At 32.3% G+C, this 24,834-nt stretch overlaps 1 protein-coding gene across 1 annotated transcript in view; it reads left to right on the top strand.

Moving 5' to 3' along the window:
• Positions 1–21,959, top strand: part of LOC145690373 (ATP-binding cassette sub-family G member 1-like) — a 225,736-nt gene extending 203,777 nt beyond the window's left edge. The window contains exons 7-11 of the mRNA XM_081765200.1: positions 2,201–2,334; positions 4,619–4,787; positions 11,351–11,451; positions 11,900–12,055; positions 17,648–21,959. Coding sequence (XP_081621326.1) covers positions 2,201–2,334; positions 4,619–4,787; positions 11,351–11,451; positions 11,900–12,055; positions 17,648–17,986 — 899 coding nt within the window. The 3' untranslated portion in view covers positions 17,987–21,959. The remainder of the gene's footprint in view (positions 1–2,200; positions 2,335–4,618; positions 4,788–11,350; positions 11,452–11,899; positions 12,056–17,647) is intronic.
• The last annotated feature ends 2,875 nt before the right edge of the window (positions 21,960–24,834 follow it).

Below are 24,834 nucleotides of genomic sequence, written 5' to 3'. Positions count from 1 at the left end.
CTTAATAAAAATCCTCTGCACAAGTTTTTCACAGAAGTAAGACCTCCAAAATAAGAGAATTCTAATGCGAAAAGATTATATTATCATATTAACAATTTTCACTTTTTACTTCATCATTGTTTACTGTGCGCATGAAATAGTGCAAGATAAATTTCTAAATGAGTTGCTTGTGGTTTGCCTAAAGCTGCTGAGAAAGGTATCAAGGTATATCGAAACAATATATTTAGTAGTATATTCAATATTAGACTCAGTAAATGAAAAAGTATTATGAACATGCGTTAATCATATCCTTAAATATTCAAATATTGCTCTTACAGGTTCCATTTTTTGTCATCTCCAAGCTGGTGTTTTCCTCTTTCACTTTTCTCTCATTTTCTCATTATATTGTTTTTAGGTCCCCTCTCTCTCTCTCTCTCTCTCTCTCTCTCTCTCTCTCTCTCTCTCTCTCTCTCTCTCTCTCTATATATATATATATATATATATATATATATATATATATATATATATATATATATATTTGGTTCTCAGACTATATTTTATTTCTATTGCAAGTAGAACATCTGTTAATACGGTGAGGCATAAGTCGGTTAACATCCCTGTAGCACATGAACGTCTTCGCGTTCACACTTGTTGGGTATACGTTGTTCATGGTGGTTCATGGTGTAAATGTTGTTAGGGTGGGTAATGGACCATATTCCACGACATGGTTCCCATGGCGGGTATCTTGGAAGCTGACATCTTGGATCCAACTTTGGATTTTTAAATGGGAAGGGGGGAATGTGGGGTATCATTTGACACTAGCTCGATCTCAGAGAAACACAAGGAAGTGGTGCAATCCATTTTCACCTACCGTTACTGGATAAGAAGTTATTGCATCATAAAGGGTGAAAATTTGGCATTGTTTATACTTAATCTTTAATTGTACCGTCTATAATAAGAATACAGTGTTATCATCTTTCATGTAATTTGGCCGTAAACGTGCCAACTTTGAATAAAAATTAAGGGCACTATTTGTATGCCGTACGAATTCAACCGAAATTATCCGACTCGGGATTAAATTTGGCATAGTTATAGATCTTGATCTGCTATATAGAAGAGTGAAACATTAGGTTCTGTAGGTTTTCGGCTTCCAAGTTATCGGCGGTCAAATTTGGAGTCATATTTTCGAAAACATCAACGGAACTAATCCGATCGGGATCAAACTTGGTATTATGGTAGATCTTAACATGCTATATAAGCGTGTAAAATAATGATATTTAGGCTTCTGATTCCTAAATTATGCACATTGAAATTTTTAAATTATAAGGCGTACTAAAAACGTATTAAATAATTTTGAAATACCAATTAAACGTCAGCCCTGAATAGAAAAACAATCGAGTAAGTTTTTTTTTTTTTTTTTTTTTTTTTAACGACAGTGGGTATTTCATTTCTATTATATATATAAAACGACAACAATTTATTACATTATTGTGCTCTTTCAATTCTATGGAGATATGAAAATCCTTGAAGTAAAATAGTATGATCTGTTTATTATAGTATAACCAAAGATAACTGTGAGTGAGGGACGAAATATTAAACTTTCATATTCTTATACTTTTGTGAGTATTAATGTGCTCTAAACTATTATACTTTTGTAGCGTTTATTATAAAACAGTGAGGTGTTTTCATATTCGACTTACTTTGTAAATCAGTTTTACTTTTCTGGTAGTATATTATTATAAAGTCATGTTAACCTCCTCAGACCTGAAGGCGAATTTTGGTAGCTGGAGTTACCGTTGGCTATGAATTCATTGCTCAACACTGATGCTAGGGAACCTCCCCAGGTCCAAATGGCATCTCACATGGATGTCACTCACTTTCAGCAATCATCTAATAAATGTTAGTCATACATACTTTGTCTTTCAAAAAATTAACAAACACATCTATAATTGACAACTTACCTCGACTTGCTGTTCTGCATTCTCGATAACGTGCTGCCACCTACAAATATTTTGTTGAAATTTTTCGAGTTGCTTACGATTCGTTCAAGGTTAGGTGAGATGCCATTCGCACCTGGGGAGGTTTCTTAGCATCAGTATTGAGCAAAGACTCTTGCTTTATAGAAACGGTAAAGAAAATTCAAACAGTGTCCTCCATCTAATTCTTAATAATATTTCACTAAATTGTATTTTGTTAATTTAAGTCTTTTTCTTATTTACAGAGCCAGTTCAACTTTTAAATTCTAGTCGTTCCAATAGCAAGGAGTCTGTAAATATATTTAGCCTTGGTCTCCTTTACTTATCACAGTTTTGGATCCTGTACACAAGAAAACTTAGGATTCTTATACGAGATATAGTAAGTAAAATACTGATAAATCTATATTTTAACTCCAATCAAAAAGTATCACCTCTACAGTTACCGATTAATTCATAAATACTTTGTAAATGGGCATTTTCTAACGTTGACAATACCGTTCATTGATAATACGATAACTAAAATACAATTATGTAAGTTCGCATGAGTTGGTCCCTTATTAGGGTTACGCAGTGTCACATACAATATTATGTTGTTAGTATGTACGTACGCCCACGCGATAACTCTTGAAGAGATGCGAATTCTGTTTTTTACAATAGATAACTAGAGCAATTATCTCGGTCGAGTTTGATAATGGAGCAAAGCCATTAACAGATTAACGGATAATGGCGTCTTTAACGGTAGCAATATATGTTAATGAAGCAAAGCCATTCACGGATTAACGGATAACGGTAATAATCTATGTTAATGGAGCAAAGCTGTTAACAGATTAACGGATAACGGCGTCTCTAACGGTAAAAATCTATGTTAATGAAGCAAAGCCGTTAACAGATGAACCGGATAACGGCGTCTTTAACGGTAGCAATATATGTTAATAAAGCAAAGCTATTCACGGATTAACGGATAACGGCAATAATCTATGTTAATGGAGCAAATCCGTTAACGGATTAACGGATAACGACGTCTTTAACAGTGGCAGGCAATATATAGCCTATGTCCTATTATTGTAATTGAAATTTTGAATTGTTTTTTGCAACAAATAACTAGAGCAATTACCTCGACCAAGTTTGTTAATAGAGTCAGTTCGGTAACCTATCAATGAATAACATCGACTTTAACGGTGGCTATTTATAACCCATATCCTATACAAGTAAGCGAATTTTTTAATTCTGTTTTCTGTAAGAGATAGCTAGAGTGACAATCTCGACAGAGCTCGTAAATGGAGTCAATTCGGCAACGTATTAACGAATAATGGCGACTATCTATAACTCATATTTCATAGATTTATGAGAATTTTTGAATTCAGTTTCTTGCAATAGATAGCTAGAGCAATTATCTTGACCAAGTTGGTTATTGGAGTCAATCCGTTATTGCATCAACGGATAAAGGTGACTTTATCATTAATATTATTAAGTACTATGTCTGTTGGTAGGGACTTTTTTGAAAATGTTCAGGCCTGGAAATGTTTCTTTTATGTTCCTCGAACCTTCAGCTTCCTAATTGAACTCCCAATATTTTCTTCTATTTTCAAATTATCGATCAGTTGTGTTCTTCTTTACTCCTCGCTTTCTTTCCATCTTTCCCTCTATGGCGGTAGAAAAAAAAAACAATTTATTCACAAGATGCGTTCCAATTCAATTGACTTCCTACGAAGACTGTTGGTTAAAAGCGTCCTCTTCTCTCCTACTCGTTTTGAAACATCTTCGTTGTTACTCTTTTCGTCCATTTTGCCTTCTCCATCTTCCTCCAACTCTATATTTCAAAGTTTTTTTAAAAATTTCTTCTTTAACTTAAGTAATGTCCAAGTCTCCGAACCATGCAGTCCAATTTTCCATATATAGCATTTGACCAGTTTCTTCCTTAGTCCAATGTTAAGTCTGTTAGTTAAGAGTGATCTTCCCTTGTTGAATGCTTCCTTAGCTACAGTAATTCTTGACCTGATCCCTTTGGTGCAGTAAGTGTTTCTCGTCAAAACTTTCCAGATATTTGAAATAATTGACTTCTTTAAATTCTCTTTGTTTTACTCGGACCCGTAAGAGCGTTTCCGTGGGTTATTCTTATGACTAAATTTTTCAACGTTGACTTCCATTTATTTCCTGTAGTTCTTCCTCGGTTCTATCTATAATAACCGTGTCATTTATATACTTGGCCTTATAAATTATAGTTCAAAATTATCAAGTTTTATTTACTTATTTATTTATTTTACTTTTATTTATTTATTTATTATTTCTTTTGCGAATCTCACAAAATCCCATTCTCAATTATCCTTTACTTGTCTTAATCTGAGAAACAAATCATCCCTGATATTTCTGTTTTCCTTTTCTCATTTGTCAAATTAAGTTTACATCATTATTTTTATATTGGGAGAGTTTTATTTATACCTTTTTGTGATTTAATTTGCATATTAAATTTTTAACGAATTTAGATGTTATTTTATTATTGTAGCCTGTAAATTATTCTTTGCCTTAGCTTAGATTGTACTATATTGTGATGTCTGTTATCAAGATAAATTAATGTTTTGTATAATTTTTTAGTTACGTAAGTTCTATTAATTATAATTTAGTAACATGCTTATTAAAATATATCTTTCTTTTCTTTCCTCCAGTATCAATTGTACTTGAGAATATTCGTCCATATAGCAATAAGTGCCTTGTTCGGGTACTTGTACCAAAACGTAGGAAAAGAAGGATCTCAGACACTTGCAAATTATTGTTATATCTACGGTTCCATTTTGTTTGTAGTTTACACTGGGAAAATGGCTGTGACTCTTTCATGTGAGTATCTAATCAATAGCTTCTCGTGAGTTACAATAATTGCATAAGTCAGATTAACGTATATACTGTTTGTAAGTGTGACATATAGTGGAATTCGATGCCTTAGGTACATTTTCTCTGTGGTCATTAACAAGAAGGCTTCATTCTTGTGACAGTCTTTTGGTAATTTACTTGAATAAGAACAATGTTTTGCACAGACTTTTCACCATATTTCCATTCTGTCCTGTCATGATACAATGCAAGAATTATATGTGCATACTGTTAATATATATATATATATATACACGCTTCTATACTCCATATGTATAGTCGACTAGTTCGTAAAATACCAATTTATATTAAGGTTACCAAATCCTATTAAACCAGAATAGTTCGATCTACTAGTGAAAAAATATACATAAAGATTTGAGAAATCTGAGTGTAAGATAAATTGCAACGGGCTAAAAATTTGTTTCTGGGAATATCCTGTATTATGTAGATATAAAAGTTGAGGGATCCTATGTATAAGGTCTATGATTAACAGAAAATTAACAATTCCATTGCTATCATTGACTGTTATTACGAATGTCATTAACTTCATTTGCACTTGTGTGAATGAAATATTCATAGAATACTTATAGAAATCTTGTTGACATAATCCGAACTTATGAACATTGTGCTAATCAAGAGTATTTTCAGTTCTTTGAATACAAATTATATACTATTTTTGCCCTCTATATCATCAACTAAAAAAGAAAACACATGTTTAGTAAAGAATTCAATGAAGACTGTTGTAGTCGTAAAAGTTTATATATATATATAATTTACCTGATTAATATGTCGTCGGATCACCTTTAGTCTATAGTATAGCGTGTACTCGCCTCAGAATTGAGGCAAATGACTCGTGAATCGTTTCCAAATAAATAACGGACTATTCTTCGGGCAATGCAGCACTTAGTTGAATCAGCGAGCCTAATAGTATCTGTTTGCTCTGTAATTCATCAAGTTCTCCCTAGATAGCAGTAGTGCGTCTGTAAGCAATTATGCAGCTGATGTAGGTATGTGGAAAGAAATTTAGTTATAAATTTAGTCCATATAATTGACATTTATTTTTATCTACAAATTAAATTGTATAACGTGCATAACAATGTCCCAGACAATCTCTGGTATAAATTCTTTTGTAGATCATAAATTGATTTTATTTTTCAGTTTATGTATGAACAAAACAACTTGCGTAACATTAGGATTTGCTTCTTCTGTGATCCTGTGCTCCTGTGCTGTAGACAAAGAAGGAATGGCACGTCATGATTGTAAATGTAGTCCGAATGTATTTTGCTATATTTGTGGTGAATTTGTTCCTAAGAGACAACGGCAATGCTCTTTGAAATTTGTTTAAAAAGCACATTACGCTTATTTTCATATAAAACTTTGTGATCAATCAAAACCATAGGCTCCACATAAAGTGCGCCGTTCTTTTGTCAATGCCGTTTGGAATTCCTATGGTTTGTAGGGACCAAAGAATCATATGATGATTGTTGCTTCTGCTGTTGTAAAACTGTTAGCCTCAATGCTAGAAATAAGAAGGTAGTTTACCCAAATATTTAATCAGCTATATGGCCTGTGGGTCATGGTCCAGACATTCCTATTTCAAAACCTTCATCATTGCTACAGTATGCTAATGATTCTTGTTCGCCAAGCCAGAAAAGTGACATGTAAGATGACAACTTTGAACCGCCTAGTGATTCATCTCAGCCTATACTTTTTTTCAAAAAATGGTCTTAATGATTTTGTTCGAGACTTAAATCTGTCGAAGGAGTCAGCAGAAGTTCTTAGTTCTAGGCTTCACAAAAGGAACCTTCTGGCATCTGGAACGGCATTTGCCCGGTACAGACAGAGAAAGACAATTTTCACCCTATTTTGTACAAAAATCTCTTGTGCACTGTTGTGATGTGTTGGATTTGCTTAATAAGTTAAGTTTTCCTCTACTTTCCACTAGCTGGAGACTGTTTGTTGATTCTAACAAAACAAGTTTAAAATGTGTCCTTTTACACAATGAAAATAAGTACCCATCTGTACCTATTGCCCATTCGATTTCAATGAAAGAAACGATGAAATTAATTCTAAAGAAAATTAAATATCAATAACATGGGTAGGAAGTGTGTGGTGATTTTTCAAGATTTTCGGCATTTTATTAGGACAGCAATCAGAGATGCCATATTTCATTTGCGAGTGGGATAGTAGCAAGTGAGCATTGGGTAAGAAGGGAATGGCCATTATGGGTACTTTGGAATCCAGGATCTAAAAATATTGCACATGAACTTTTAATTCGTTAGGACAAAATATTACTTCCACATTTTGACATTAAGTTGGAACTCATTAAACAATTTGTGAAAGCATTTGACAAACAGGGACAATGTTTCAAATTTATATATAATACATTTCCATCCTTGTCCTATGGAAAAGTGAAAGAAGGCATATTTATTGGCCTCGATATACGAAAACTTAAGGAAAACAGAGATTTTAAAGCAATAATGAATCCAGCTGAGAAAGATGCCTGGGTGGCATTCAAAAGTGTAACAGAATTTTCTCGGTAACTACAAAAGTCCAGATTATAAGAACACTGTAGAAACTATGTGGTTGAAATTTCAAGAACTTGGGTGCGACATGAGTATTAAGATACATGTCTTGCATTGACATCTGGATTATATTCCAGAAAATCGTGATCAAGTAAGTGAGAAGCAAGATGAGAGATTTTACTAGGATATAAGAGATATGGAGCATAGATACCAGGGTAGGTGCAGTGTTAACATGATGGCGGACAATAGTGGCGTCTGGAGCATAAACAGACAAACGGCGAAAGAAAAGCATAAGAAACTCACCAAAGCTTACAGAAAAAAGCGTTTGAAAAACAACTGAAAAGTATTTGTTTGTCTTACATATTCATCTGCTGTAGGGTTTTATGTATAAGAATAAAAATATTTTTGTAGGTGAATGTATTTATATTCATTCAGATTTACATTTCAATACAGACATCTGTATAGTTCCTTTGTATTTCTGTTTCCATATATAATATATACATACAAATTTTGTGGTATTGGGTTGGATTTTCAAAGTCAATTTGCGGGAAAATCTAGGGTGATGAGAAAAAACGGACTTCATTTTCGGAACCAGCAAGTCAAGAACTATTAAATTCACCTATAAAAACGAAAACAACTTTCAGATGGTTTTCATTTGCAGCCCTTGGTCCTATTATTACTCTCAAAGGATGAATTACTGTTAGTGATTATGAGGACCGGATGCATCTATGGTGAAATGATTTTACTTAACAACGAAAGAGTCTTCGAAGATGACAATGCATCAATACAGTACACACAGGCAGATCTGTTCGGACGTGATTTAAGGATCACCAGGAGGAAATTCAAACCTTCCCTTGGTCTGTTCAATCAACAGAATTTAACATCTATGGTCAATTTTAGAGCAGTGAGTCAGCTAGAGATTTCCTTTTCCGTCGTGGCTGATGCAGCTGGTTGTTTTATTACTACATGAACAATGATACGCTATTAGCTTGAAAACGATTCATGGTCACATGCCACAGTTCGGCGACGAATTCAAAGTGCTGCATGAGAAAATTCCAATACTGCGTACCAATTAAGTAAGATCGTACATATATATATATTACTTGCCACAAAATAGTAGAAAGAAATCACAACTCAAAACGATTGTGCTATGAGCACTTTCGCTAAAATGCTTTCTCAGATAGGGAAGAGAAAAAGTAGGAAAGAAAGATAAAAGAACACAGAAAAATCTGGGAAGCGTCGTGTTGAGTGCTGTGTTTTAATACACTCATGTAGCCACGTAAGTGTCATTACGGTGTAAGTAGATTTCAGTGAAGGAAGATAAAACTAATGAAATAAGTAAATCGTTAAAAACTCAAGAGAGTGAAGGAATAATAAATGTGATGTGTGGAGTAACGATACTCATTTCATTACTGTACTTCTACTTCTCAGTATCATCTTAGGCTTTGTAGACGTAACCTCATTATACACTAATATCTCACCCCCGGCCTCGGCGTTCTTAAAGAATTCCGAAGCATATGTCCCGAGCTTCAAAAACCCAGTATACAATCTCTTTATCCAACTTGTTTAGTTTGTTCTAATCATGAAGAAAAAAAAAAAAAAAAAAAATGAAAATAATTACAGTCTTGAAATCAATGGCATTCGCATGGCTTCCGCGTACATTAAACTTTTCTCTGCCTTCCAGTCATGGACGACATTTTTCTAATGCAAATCCGCGGCCAATCAACACTGGAATAATTTCTGCAATTCCTAAACAACAAATGACCAGTCACATTCACTTGGTCCTTCAGCCATGTGGTCACCTGGTTGTAGATGTGAGATTTTGAGAATGAAATTCTCGAGATTGACCTTGTTACAAACTTACGAACAGTATACCATACGTTCGCTTCAAGACTTCCCATTCTCACTACAACAAAAGTTCCCTGCCTTATGCCGTGGCAATTTGAGAAACCCGTATCCGTTCAACAACACTGACACTCAACTATAGCCTCAAGATCCTTTCGTCATTGGTTCGTGCACTGGGGCTATACTAGATGAGGACCTACAGTTTAAGGTGGAATCCGAAAGAAAACTTCTGCTTAATGCAGATGGTAGGTAGAGCAAATCACATAAGGGAATAGTTTTCTCCCACTATCAATTTCATTACAAAACTTTCTGTTATAAACTATAAAAGAATACAATATCACTATAAAAGGTATACAATTCTCTAATAACTAGGATAAATAAATGTTCTAAGGCCAATGCAGCCTAGAGAAGAATCCCCATAGAGTTCCATGCAAACTAAGTGGGGGTGAATTTAGGGTTCTCAATACTTCACGCAAGCAGAGAGAGATTAGAAAGTCACAGCCAAAGACTGATACCAGATGTGGAGGTCCTTCTGGGTTTATACCTGCTCCAGCGTAGCGGTGGCGCTGTTGGTTCTTCTTCACCACATGACTAGTGGTGCAGCTGCTGTTTCTGTCGTCTACCACTAGTAGTTTCAAGTAGGACGAACGTGGTGTTCTTTATAAATCACAAGCATGTGTTGGTTGTTTTTAAACAGAGCCATTATACTTTTTTATCTGTCTTTCTGTATATATATATATATATATATATATATATATATATATATATATATATACAGAAAGACAGATAAAAAAGTATAATAAAAGTATATATATTAAATTCTATTCACTTAGAGGATGTAGGACATTAGATAAGGTTTCTTCTCTCTGATTGTAGCGGTAAAATTTGGATTTTTATCGCAGTGGTTTGCCTTAAGAGTCATCACTGCTGGTATCATTATCACATGACTACGTGAATCTGCATTCTAACATGGCATCCATCAGGACTCTTCTTAGCTTTTGCTCTGTTCTTTAATTTTATTTTAATTTTCCCTCCACTGCTTCCTTTCCGTATTTGATGAACGAAAGAGAAACAGTGTACTTTTCTTTGCATTGTAATTATAGTATTTTCAAGTAAGAAATTCACTCACAGCGACTCTCCGTACCTATAATAGAATGACATTGTGAATAAAAGCAAAACGACACTTTATGTATAAAATATCAAATGTCATTTTGCTTTTGTTCAGAATGCTGTTTTATCATAAGTGTAGTAATTGCTGTGAGTCAGAATGCGCCGATATGCTACTTCAGTTCTGTTTTTTTTTTTTTTTTTTTTTTTTTTTTTTAAATAAAAGATCAACATAAGAATACAATATGTCAATATGCCATAAAGTTACGTCTGTAATTTTGATAATTTTGAAATTAATTTTGATAGCAAAATCGTTTTATTTATTTATTGTATTCTTTTTGTTGAGCACTACGTATATTGTATACAATAAAAGACAAATTCTGACCATAGTATATATTATCTAATAAATGACAGCATTACAGTTTCGGCAAAGTACCTTTGCTTTCGTCAGGCACATATGAAATACAATTTCTAAGATTACAGCTTATAAGAGAGAAATAATATATATATATATATACATACATACAGTGGCGGATCCAGGATATGATCAAGGGAGAGGCTAAACCATAATTTGCCGTTTTATCCAGTGTAAAGCAGAATTGAAGCCCATTTTATCCAGTGTAAACCTGAGATATATGTGAGAGAGAGAGAGAGAGAGATAAGCTGTAGTCTTAGAAATTGTATTTCATATGTGCCTGACGAAAGCAAAGGTACTTTGCCGAAACTGTAACGCTGTTATTTATTAGATAATATATACTTTGGTCAGAATTTGTCTTTTATTGTATACAAGAAGTTCTAAAGCTAAAATGAGTGGTATATACAGAGTGGCCCAAAAGTAGGTATACAGTCCTGTATGTTTTATATATGTAGGTCTGTATACCTACTTTTGGGCCCTGTGTATTGTTCCTTTATTCTTCTTTCCTATATGTTTACATATGAAGTCTTAGCACTAAGAACAAATACTCGTACATAGTACACACAATAACAATGTCTTATAACAAATACGATAAGGAGACAAGTAAATTAACTTTCTTCTTCTTCTTATTATTTTTTCAGTTTCGCTTGAGAAACCTATTTTAGTCAGAGAACACTTCAACCAGTGGTATAAACTTCTCCCGTATTATATGTCAGTAGTTCTAGTGGAAATACCATTACAGGTAAAAATATTTGCATGTTATTCTCTTGCAAACCGTTAATAAATACGAAAGTCATTTATTTACGGATGCAAAGAAAAGAAATTGTCTAACCATTTACTTAATAATCCTAATTTCTTTACAATTCAATTCTTTAATAATTCATGAGTTTACTGTTTGCTAAGTTAAAATAATAACATAATTTCAAAATTTCATTTAAATTAAACTCAATAAATGACGTTACCATAGTTTTGCATCGTAATACTTAAAAATTGATTGCAAGTTGTAGAAAAGTACAGTAACAACTAAATATATTGTATGAAGTTCAAATAGTATATATAACGTTGAGTCCATACTACGTTTAACTTGTTTTTCTTGTGAAAGCAAATATGTATCGAAAATGGAAAGCTTCATTTAATACTTTTCATGTGTAAAGGTATCCTATCTGATATGATTTTTTTTTTCTTTTTAGGCAATTTTAGTGGTCTTGTATTTAGCCTCATCATATTTTCTGACGGGACAGCCTGTGGACATGTACAGATTTTGGTTGTTTTATTTAATGAGTGTTACTACATCACTAACTGCTCAAGGTTGGGGTTTCCTTATTGGCTCCACAACTCCAGTCAAGGTAAGTTATTCTTCGTACGTTTTTCTGACATATCTTTCTTGAAAGATTATTATTATAAGCAAAGGTGGGAGGGAAGACAAAGAAATTTTACCATTTAGGATTGTTTTAAGATGATGTAATATATATTATGTATGATCTAACTTAGTTTTTGAAATTACAGATATTTTAAAATTATACTAGTTGCTACAATTCTATTAAAAAGTCATCATAATATTAAACAAATATTTAAATTCACATCCTACTCAGGATAAGGTTTAATAATCTTATTGTTGATAATTGTTTGTTTCTACTCTATTATTATGTTGCTGAGTAACTGTTTGAATACGATAAAATTAAGCATTAGTTTCATTCAGTTGTGCACATTGTAATGAATAATATCCGAAATTATTGTCACGGATTAAGAGTGTTCCAAGTTTCTTTTTTTTTCTGTCAAAGTCGGTAACAATATTAATTCGTGAATTATATTATACATATATAACATGATGTATTTTTGATGCGAGGTTAAATGTCAAATACCTGATTCTATTTTGTGCACTAATAGCAGTGAACGTTTTTTTTTTTTAAAAAATCCTAGCTTTTATGTATAAAACAAATGGGTTTTGTGTGGAAACTTACTAAGTTACGAAAGATGAGGAAAATTTGAAATCGCAAGTTTTATCAGTGCATTGTTGCGTTATACTTATAAAAGAGTTATAACTAAAGATCTATGATCTCACTAGCTAATAAGTACCTAATGGTACTGTTCACAGTAGAAGCAAGGGAATAATCTCTTTTTTACAAAAAGAAAAGAAAAGAAAAGAAAGAAAAAAGCTGGTTGAGAAGTATTTCCTATCCTTGATAATTTCAATCCTAAGCAATATAGGAAAATTTTCGTTAAACTTATTATTATTATTATTATTATTATTATTATTATTATTATTATTATTATTATTATTATTATTATTATTATTATTATTATAAAATCGGATTAATTCACCTCTTTCTGATTTTAATTCTAACCAATAGGCTTCATGAAGAAGCCTCAAATGAATTACATACACGAAATATTTCATGAAAACCGAGTATTATTTTCAAAGGAAAGTTATCGATTTCTTTTTTTTTTTCTTCTTTTTTTAATGGAAGCGAATTCATCTCTTGGTTTTCACTAGCAACAATCCCAAACCATATGTCATTTGTAAACCTCAAAGAACATACAAGGAATGTTTCATAAAAACCGGATAATTTTTACAAAATTTATCATGGAACATATATTTTAAAGATATTTTTAAAGAATAAAGCTAATTAGATTAATTAAGATATATTTAAATAAATCCCAAAGTAAATTCCAGGAAGGAAAATTTTCGTCCACGAGCTTTCACGTCGAGAATGGGTTGAAACAAACAAAGAGATACGTTATCGCCATTATTATTCAACTTTGTCCTGGAAAACGCTCTAAGGAAAATCAAAGATAGCAACCAGGGCCTAGATTTGAATGGTGTTCACCAGGTTATGGCGTATCCTGATGATGTAAATTTAACAGGGGATGATACGAGAACAATAGAAAGAAAAGCAGAGGTCTTATTAAACTCTTGCAGGGACATCGGCTTAGAAATAAACGCAGAGAAAACTAAATAAATGGAAGTTCGTCCGGATCGTAATACGGCAAATTATGGATGCGTTAGAATATCGAATAATACTTTTGATAAAGTGGATACTTTCAAATATCTAGGATCAATATTACCAGAGGAAAACCATATTCACGGAGAAATTAAATGTCGACTAAAATCAGGGAATTCGTGTTATTATTCAGTTCAAAATCTCTTGTCGTCGAGAATTCTGTCGAAGAATGTGAAGCTTAAAATATATAAAACGATAATCATGCCTGTTCTGTATGGTTGCGAAATATGGTCGCTTACTCTGAGGGAAGAACATAGACTGAAAGTATTTGAGAACAAGATCCTGAGACTAATATTCGGACCCAAATGGAACGGGAATGGGGAATGGCAGAAATTTCATAACGAGGAATTACAAAATTTATACGGTTTAATAAACATTATTAGGGTCATCAAGTCTAGAAGGATCAGGCGGGCAGGTCATATAGCTAGGATGGAAGAAAGTAGGAACGCTTTCAAAGTCTTAACTGGAAGACCAATCGGAAAACGACCATTAGGAAGACCTAGGCTTAGATGAGAGGACAATATTAAGATGGATCTCGCAGAGATAGGAATACAAAGTAGAAACTAGATCCAGTTGGCTAAGGATAGAAGTCAGTGAAGAGCTTTTGAGAACGCGGCACTGAACCTCCGGGTTCCATAGGCCATAGAATTAGTTAGTTAGTTATTTTTAAAATATCATTCCCTTTGATCAATTATAACTTCAAGTAATGGTCTGAGGGTAACCATAATCTCAACTGCTAAAAGTAGGACACCTTGAAAAAAGAAGATTGAAATTAAAGCTTATTTTGAAATAAATTAATAATTTCATTGTAAAACGGACAAAATGAAAACGTGAAACAAAACAATGTTTATTGTGTAATTGAAACGTAATAAAGCAGTGTTACATAACGAAGATATATTTATATTACAAGAAAACTCAGTTATGATTGTTAGCAGTGGAGAAAGATGTGATGGAATAGTCTTTTTTGAAAATCTGGTCAATATTAATTCTTTCAGAGTGGGACAATTCCGATTCGAAACGTATGGTCACCACCAAGTGGGGATTGTAGTGGACGAGCATTGTGTGCGTGGGTTCTCTTAGGATTCTTACATTTCCTTCCACTTTCCTAATTCCATCATTAGCATTCATCTCTTCATCACCTTGTCTGTTGTGCTTGTGCCTGGTTAATAATCGTGAAACTTTAAACTCAATAAATTAATAAGATTAATTCGAAGCATGATGTGAAACAAATGGTCTTTACACGAAAACAGCATATAGAGAACTTACTAGCGTCGTACAATTGATGTCGTTCCTTCAGATATTTATTAGATAGCTCTTTCTTACGATGGGATATACAGTATTATCATTGAAAATGAAATCATGGATAATCGTCATGTTATTATAGTTTAATTCTAAACGAGATTTTATTAAAGAATGTAATTATTTTCACAATGAAAAGACTAACACTTAAGTATAAGAGTTACCTGTAAAATTGTATATAAGGATGTATCTGGAATTAAAGTGCTTTGAAAACTAAAGCCTGTGACAAACATCTTGGCATTTCAGCTAAACGAATAAAACACGCTCTGACCCGATGTTACCGAGTGGTAAGGGGTGTGGTTATGGCTAAACAGACGAACTACAGCGCGATCAGGTGGCAGAGGATAGACGTGGATGTGTACAAAATAAACATGGCAATACCTCTGACCTCTCATTTGCTAGCAGCATTTAACCATCTTAGGATCTTGGGTTTTTGGGGTATTTTTTAGACCTTCAGTCAAGCAACTACTGCATCGTCACTATTTATCATAGGATCATTATTCATACCTCATTATTCATTCTCTTCAAAATAGAGCAGGCTTTCAAATGTACCACTTACATGCACATACCGTATACTAGAAGAGGGAAAAAATGAGGTCAAAGGGAAAATTTAGGGGAATTTTTTTCACACTTTGGACCCCTCTGGAACGGCCCTATGTGAACGTAGAGATCTCAAAAAAATTGATAAATACTACTAGGTAGACTGAATGTGTGTGCCAAATTTCAAGCTTCTATCTTGAATAGTAAGGGCGGGAGAAATTTTAACAAGAATCCCCGCAATGCCCCAGAGTACCGAAAAGACCATGCTCTCAGGTATAAAAAAAAAAAAAAATCCTGAGACATCCCTATTTACCCTAGGATTATAATTCGCCAATCATTCTCTTCAAAATAGAACTGCCTTTCAGACGGTATTATTCACATGTCTCTATCATGTATCTAAAGCGGGAATATCCCGAAGAAAGGGATTTTTGGTTGAAATATCCCTTTTTTCAACTTTTTGCCCCTCTGGACCCCCCTGTTTTAACACAGAGATCTGGAAAAAAACTGATAAATACTACTCGGTGGACTGAATGTTTGTGCAAACTTTCAATCTTCTAGGTGCAAAAGTAAGCCCGCCAAAAAAAATATACCGACAATACCCCATATTACCATATACAGAAGGATATTTTGTAAAAATTCCCTGAGACATCCCTAATTACCCTAGGATTATAATTCGCCAATCATTCTCTTGAGAATAGAACTGCCTTTCAGACGGTACCATTTACGTGTCTCCATTATGTATCTGAGGCGTAAAAATAGTGAAAAAGAGATTTTTGGAATTTTTTTTTTTTTTTTTTTTTTTTTTACCTTTTTGCCCCTCTGGACCCCCATTCTGCTAACGTAGAAATCTGAAAAAAGAATCTGGTAAATACTACTCGGTGGACTAAATGTTTGTGCAAAATTTCAATGTTCTAGGTGCAAAAATAAGCCCGCCAAAAAAATAATGAACATAAGCCTAATAAAAGAAAATATATTGTTTAAACTTATGACATCATCATCTCCTATGTCTCAACGCAGGAAGGTATGAAACCATACGTAACGTGTTCTATAATGCCTCTGGACTTGAAAAACAAAAACAAAAACAAACAAACAAAAAAAAAAAAAAACGGACGAAAAAGCTCAAATAGGAGAGTTATAACGCCATGTACCATAAAAAAAACCGTACCACAATGTACCATAAGATCCTAAAAAGGTTAAAGGGAACTTGGAGCGCCGCCTTTAAATGCCAAGATGTTTGTCACGCCATTTAGAAACAAATTGACAGCTCAAAAGTACGTGCAGATTTGTTTAGAAGAAGGGACTCTACGTCACATAATTATTGCGGTCACTCAGCGAGGGTCGAATCATAAACATCATTTTAGCAACAGTGGGTGGAGGGTTTCTTGGCAACAAACCCTAACATTCCAATGTTGCCGCTAGTAAACACGTGTTTTCAGAAGGAAAGAAGCCATTTTAGTCTTTCGTTTCTTTGTGCGTGGAAGTGGTTAGAAAAACACACATAGCCCCCTTCCTTCCCAACATGCACAAACTGGGACGACAAACATATTCTTTCATCCATCCAAACAAACCAATATTAAGAGATTTTCCTTTTCGTTATGACTCACAGGATACTTCCAACTCACCGGGATGCGCATGAAGTGGCAACAGCGTACTACGTGCTTCTCCAAACGTCAATTTGTTTCTAGTTTTGAAACCAGTATGATTATTGACGAGTAAAAAAATGAAATATAAGGCAAGAAAAGACAACTTAAAGGAAAACGAGTAATTAGTATTTTATCATTCGTGTTGTATATAAATTTCATCAGAAATTACAGAAATGTTCAACTCTGACGAATAAACCTAGTTTTCTTTGTAGAATTCCCATCAAATTATGCATATCTTTTTAAAAATTGTTTATTTATTTAATTTAGAGTACAGTAATTTTTTCAACCGTCTACGTTTAGGACAGTCTTGCCATATGTTTGGAACAACTATTAACAATTCTTCAATATTATTCAATAAGACATAGCTGTGAACAATAACTTACAAAGAGTGAAAAAGTGATTTGACTGGATCGGGACTCTGTAATTAAATAAGTTTTCTTCTTTTCTTTTACAGATTGCAGTATTTATTGGACCAATTATTGCAGTACTGTTATCAGTGTTTGGTTTCTGCATTAAGTATAATGACACTCCAACATACCTTCGGTGGTTATTTCACGTGAGCTATTTCAGATATGGATTCGAAGGAACGGTCTTCTCATTGTATGGTTTTGATAGACCGATTTTACCCTGTGATAAATTCTATTGCCATTTTCGATATCCTTCCAAGTTCCTTGGTGATATGGATTTGCTAGATACTAACCTCATATTAGGTACTATTGTTATAGTTATAACAGGTGTAATTGTTCATGTTGGAACGATATCTTCCCTATGGTATCAGTTAAACTTCAGATGATTCTGTGTTTAATAATACATGAAATAGAATTTAAGGTCAGTAACATTAAAGAGACTAAAACTGACAAGTAGATAAAGGATAAATATCGCTTAAGCAACTGTCCCAAAAAATCTTAAAATCTACGTTATTTTAAGAATGTGACTTGTTACATAAAGTTGGAGCAACTTTTCCTCTGAGATTATTTTTAATAAATTGATTAAACTGAAGTGATTAAAGGGTAGCTTCACATCAGTTAGCCCATTTGGTCTTGTTTCAGTAAATTATATTTTTCAAATGATTCATTTCTTAAGAGACAAAATGCTTATTTAGGAAAGCTGGACATACATTCTACCACTTTCTTTAACCACATTAAAAGTACGTGGTAGATAATATATTCAGTGAGTCTAAATAAATATCCAACAAATAATGTATTATAATTTGAAAAATATAATTTCCTAAATAAAGACACAATAGCTTTAATTACCAGAAGTTGCCCTAATGCTTGAATCTTTATATGTTTATCTATACAAGGAACAGGTGTACATAATTTATTTTAAAAGATGCTAGTTAAAGTTGCTTTACAGTAACATATACTCATTTGAATAACCTGTTGCTACTACGAAACTACTATTTCGTAATAGTTTATATGCAAATATACTTTTCTGTATTTTTCGGAGAAAGGAAATAAGTAAGAAGCAGAATAGCAAATGATTTGTATAAAATATTACTAGAACTTTGAGAGTAATAATAATGTAAAGGTATACAAAAATTACTGCGAAGTTTTCATTGAGATATGGCTAGATATGTACTGATCTTAGCTGTATTTGTTACGACGAATTAGTCACGAAGAAAATGAATTTTCGGAATCTAAAATCCAAGTCAAAATTTGACTAATTTCATAATTTACGTTAAAACTTTGTAAAGACTACCTTTGAAATACAATCTTATATTGTCTTTCTATTATTATTTATTAGATTTAATAAAAAGTAAAATACTATCTTATTATATTAAAATGAATTTTTACTCAGGCATACAAAGGTGTCCTTCTTTTCGATAATTATTGTTACTTGTCTGACAACTTTTAATGTTGACATATATATATATATATATATATATATATATATATATATATATTTACATATATATGTATATTTAGGTTAACAATTTATCGTAATAAACTTGCCAAATATATGTGTGTACTATTTTCTACTTAAATGAACAAAACAGTTTTTTAACATGCTTTTGTTTTGTATATATGAATGTTTTTACAAATTAGCAGTAGTTCAAGTTGAACTTCTAATTCACCTGATCTTTGATAAAATCTTTTATTTATGTGTAAATAACTTAATCCAAATTAAAACTAGTTATAGAGCTAAGTGCTGCACTTAATAAATATCGGAACGGTGTATCTTGTAGCAGTAAAAAAAAAAGTATGTACACTATTTATGATATCACTTGACATATAATATAGGGTGTTTTGTCTTTTTAGTCATAATATTTTTTATGTACACATTGTAGCTTTCAATAAATCTTTTGAATGTTTACTAAACACTTACTCCATTCAATAACATAACTATTGTATTGTTAATCTAAGAAATGTGATAGTGTCGGGAATATAAATATCGTTGTCTCTTTTGTTATTAGATTCTAAATTCAGATTTTAAAATTTGATACGTATACCTAATATAATACATATTACATTTCGTCATACATATATTTGCTTATTCTTGTATAATTTACGTAATAATTGTATTTTTTCTTCACCGGTTGAAAACAATCATTACTGATCTTTATTGTATTATTATTCTAAGGGAACCTTCCTGCTTTTTTTCCTTAAAAATCAGACACCTCCTTATCCACCTCACAAAAATAAATAAATAAAAAATGTAGAGAATAAGTTAATCAGTTGTCACTCCCGCTATAATTAAGACATGAAGATGACATTTATCTCATTCTCTTTGCAATCAAGTACTCTTTCAAATCATATTAGCGTCAACACCGTAGGGCATATAGGTCAAGAGATAGTAGAGAATTTTTCGGACACTTTTTTGCGAATTTCTTTTTGTTTCCCACATTATTTCGTTTCCCAGAGACATTTAAATAAAAAATAAAATAAAATAAAAAAGTAACCCGCTGTATTGAGAATAAATCATGAAGATATCGGAAAAATCAATTAAGTAATATCAACAAAAATATTAAACTAAGTACTATAAGTTATATTTTTTCTCCAAAATATCATACCTTTTTCTTACCAGCATACTGCCGAGACATGAATCGTACCACATTATATTCAATTGGTGGTTTTAAAGTACATTCGTATAGTAGTTATACTAATAATTACAGCTGGTTGAACTGATTCAGTAATTCATATATCACCTGTTGAGCGTACATGTGACTTGAAGGCGTTTTTTCTAATTAAATTGTTTCCAAATCTAATTCTTAAGATAAGAAAGTATTCGAGTAAAATTGCAACAGCAAGTAACTATAATTGTTCTTTTGTTTCAGATTTACTCTGTTTGTGAAATCTGATAATGTACTAAATCCTTTATGAAGAGTATCTAGGAAACTAATGTATTTTATTTTAAATTATTGTAATGTATTAATGTCGCTCAGTTCAAACTTATTCTCCAAATTAAAATCAGTGATAAACTTTTAAAATAATTGATTTAATTTTATTTGTAACGAAAAATCTTTAAATTATATTGATTTTTTATATATATATATTCATTTGTTGGTCTTGTTCGCAGAGTTAGTTGGACTTTTCAAATTAATCCGTTGTTTTCTCCCATCAGGTAAATAACAAACTTGAATTCGCTTTTCGTTATATTGTCTGTAAGAATAAAGGAAAAGAAACTAAGAATTATACATTCAGTTTTCTTTGTGTAAACTGAATGTATAATTAAAGACTTTAAAGACTTTAACAGAGACTTAAAGAAAATTCAAAATGCGTATCTTTCTGAGAAAGAGTAACAAATTTTATGAACTCGAAGTAATGTGTTACAAAATTTAAAATAGAATATTTAAATGAGATACATCTATGTAAACTAGATTTCAATATAATGTATACATCTCGAAATAGTTTTAAAATAACTAGGATATGTAGGGTAGCCCAAAAGTAGGTATACACCCCTGCATTGATCAAGTATAAAATTCTAGTTTATGGGTTTATTTGCTTCAGCTCTTCCGAACTTAAGATGTAAGTAAAAACACATTAAGAACAAATAATAAAGAAACTAAGTCTACCTAATGGATAATTTAAGAAATGATATAAAATGCAGTGCGGTACTGTGTACCTACTTTTGGGCAAGTGAAAAATCGTTAATCTATCCTTTCTATTGTTTCACGTTTTAGCTACAGCTAAATATTTAAAGGGAAATGATTCAGTAAATTGGTATTTCAAAATTATGACAGTATTAAATAAACAAACTGTACTAAATACGAACGTAAAATTTCGCAGTAAAATATGATGAATACAAATATATATTCGGTTCGCTATCTCGAAATAGTGATTATTTAAAAGACTTTTTAATGCCAAAATAATAGAGCCATGTTTTTATTATACACGAGAAAAGATGATAACGTTTTTTTCATAATTTCACCTTTAAGACATCTCCATTTGATTACAATATTCTCGAATTCGTGATGCTGTCAATATAAATAATGGGTATCTTTTTAAATTCATAATAATAAGTATATACACTGCGCTTTTTAAACACACATTATGGTTTCCTCCTTCTATTCACTGTTGGATTAAATTAATAATAGTGTATGAATAAGACAGTTTTTCTCCCTTAATTTCTTGTGGTGTTGATATATGTTTTAAATTTGTAATATATTAGATTTATATGATGCTGCAACAGCGAGCAATGCAATTTGTATGATAGAATATTTCCATGTCGTGTACAGTATACGTTGATTACATGCTGGAGAAATATTTATCTAAACTGTAATAACCATTTTATATCTGAGAAATATAAAATATATATTTTATCAAGTGATCTTTTCTTTGTCTATTTCTGAACTCTCCTTGAGTATTACCAATTATATACATACTGTATGCTCTTTTTGGTAAGTCTACTTTGTAGCACTCCCTGCACACTCATTGTAGAATAATTTGCAAATTTGAGGGGGGGGGGGGGAATGTGGTTGCCCTTTAATATTAGGATTTGCTTGAAACTCAGGTTGGTGAAAGATATCTCTGTAGAATGTAGAGAAAACAAAGATACTTAAATTGGTAATGTAAAATTATAAATACGTTTTTTGGTCAAAATCAATGAAAACGAAATACTTAAACTCGAAAGTACCACCAATGACGAACAATACAGGAAATACTAGTATTTAAACAAGGAAACAAAGTATTTTATAAAGAGTAATTACTTATATTCGGAACTGTACAAGAGCTTCCCAGTAGCTTAATGAGAGGGAAAAAAAAAAGGAACCGCCGTCACTCCGGAAAATGTGGATTCGATTTCTAGTAGATCTTCAGTGGTTCAAATCTTTTATTAAGTTACTATGTCTCATATAGCGTTGAAGCTGACGTTAAACTCCAAAGGAAAGGTTAGATCTATTCAAATTACAGTAGCATTCTTTTAAAAAATAATAATGTCCTTCTCTTTGGCATTACGTTTATTTTATTTATTTATTTTTTGAGTTCAACTCAATTTTCGTAATTTTATTAAGTTAGAAAATTTTAGTGTTTCAGAAACTTCCTAGCCTTACTGAACATGTTTTCCGTTTTCATCTCATTATCAAAGAACACACAATCATCCACTTAATGAAAACTACTGTTCAGCAGAGGCTACAGGAAAAAATGAAATGGCATTTTTGAGTTTTACGTCCCATGGTTATTGCCATCTAGGCTAAAGGAGACGGTGGTGATGAGAAATGAATGAAATAGTGGAATGAAGAAAGTGGGAGGAAACGGGAGAACCCCGAAGAAACCCACGCACATGGTGTTTGTTCTTTTGGTGGAAGCTGGGATCGAACCCGGGATCCCAAGCACCAGAGGTGAACGCTCTACCACTGAGCCACCGCGGCCCAGGAGGCTACATAAATGTTAAGTACAGTTGCTTAATATTTAACTTCACCTCAGACAGGGTACACCGAGAGCAAATATGTAGAAGTTGATTGTGAGAAAAAAACAGGATGCTTTAGAGACTCCTTTCTTTGCTTTATAGAAATAAATCAGATATCTTGCTTCAAGTTGACTTAAATCAACTAGAGTCTGGCGAAACTGACATAAGGGATTGTCGGTTCTGGTATTCTGATAATAATGTTCTGAGAGCAGGACATAGATGTGGCGTTGATGAAAGAATTAAGGAGAAAAATAATCCGACAGTGTTAGCAAACTGTGACTATCACTTACTCAACTTAGGGGTTATAGATGCTGCGAAATAGGATTCATTGATGGTAAAGTGTTTTGGAATGATTGAAGCCCTTTACACTTTTTCTCACTCATTCAACACAATGCTGGCTAAAACTAAAGACTGCTGTTCCTGTGGTTTTAAAATCGGAGTCGAAAACTAGGTAGAAGTTGTGTAGCCCATCACTAAGTACGTTATAGGGTAACTTTCAATTCGTTAGATGATGACGGATGAAGAGAGCAAGAGCAGTGAATCAAGAAGTGACACAGAATAGTTGTACGAAAGTTTGTTGAACTATAGATGTTTCCAGGCCCGTATTTATACATTGTGCGCCCCTTTGCTCTAAATAATTTACCGCCCCTCGCACAAACTTGTGTCTCAAATAAGAAAACAAGGCGTGATTTTGCAAACATACCAGTTTTTGTTGAGTGGCAGTTTAGGTACTATAAGTTACAAAAGTTACAACGTAATTTTAAATGGCCTAATTCTCTCAATGATGATTATGTGGTGTTCTACCCAAAGCTAAGTGTTTGACCAGAAGGTTCCTGGGCAAGGTGAAGCCATGGTAGTTTGCCATTGCCTTCCATGGGATGATGATGATGATGACGGGCTAAGGACGGGACCTACAGCTTAACTTGGGATCCGAACCACTTCTTTCCCCACCGGGACTTCAACCCGAGACCCCTTGATTACAACACAACGAACTTAACTACTACTCTATTGGGAATACATTCTCTCAATACTGGCATGTAATTTATTCATGTAGGTTTCAATTTACTGTCCAGAGAAAATACATTCTATTAATTGTTAATCAACCGTTATGTCATTTTTATATTTCGTAATTTCACTTGAATTATAATTGTCTATTTCTCAAATATTTACTCTTATCTTCGTAATAGTAAAATATGGAATTAAGAAAAACTAGGCAGTTTTTTGACTGTTTATTTTGAACTTATCACATAATTAAAGTTTTAGTAAGTTTAGTAAAAAGCATTTTATAAAACTTTATATGTAAAAAAATTATATTAGTTTGCGTAATGAATGTGGATTCTCTGTTTTAAGCTACTCGAACGAATAAGAAAAACTCTTCCCAAAGTATTTGCAAATAATGTTTTTCTCCTGTATGCATTTTCTTTCCTCATGTTTTAAGTTACTTGAATAATAATTTTAAAAAACTTCCCAAAAAATTTGCAAAAAAAAAAAAAAAAAAAAATGCTTTTCCCCTGTATGCGTTTTTTCATGTTGTTAGATCATCAAAAAAAAAAAAAGTCTTCCCAAAATATTTGCAAAGAAACTGTTTTCTCCTGTGTATGCGGTTTCTTTTCTCATATGTTTTAGGTTACTTGAATAATAATAATAATAATAATAATAATAATAATAATAATAATAATAATAATAATAATAATAATAATAATAATAAAAATAAAAATAAATAAATAAATAATAATAATAATAATAATAATAATAATAATAATAATAATAATAATAATAATAATAATAATAATA

This window comes from Thermobia domestica, chromosome 7, assembly GCF_964235325.1.
Source record: "Thermobia domestica chromosome 7, izTheDome1.hap1.1, whole genome shotgun sequence".
In the NCBI taxonomy this organism is placed as follows: domain Eukaryota; kingdom Metazoa; phylum Arthropoda; class Insecta; order Zygentoma; family Lepismatidae; genus Thermobia; species Thermobia domestica.
This window is presented reverse-complemented; position numbering and strand designations above follow the sequence as displayed.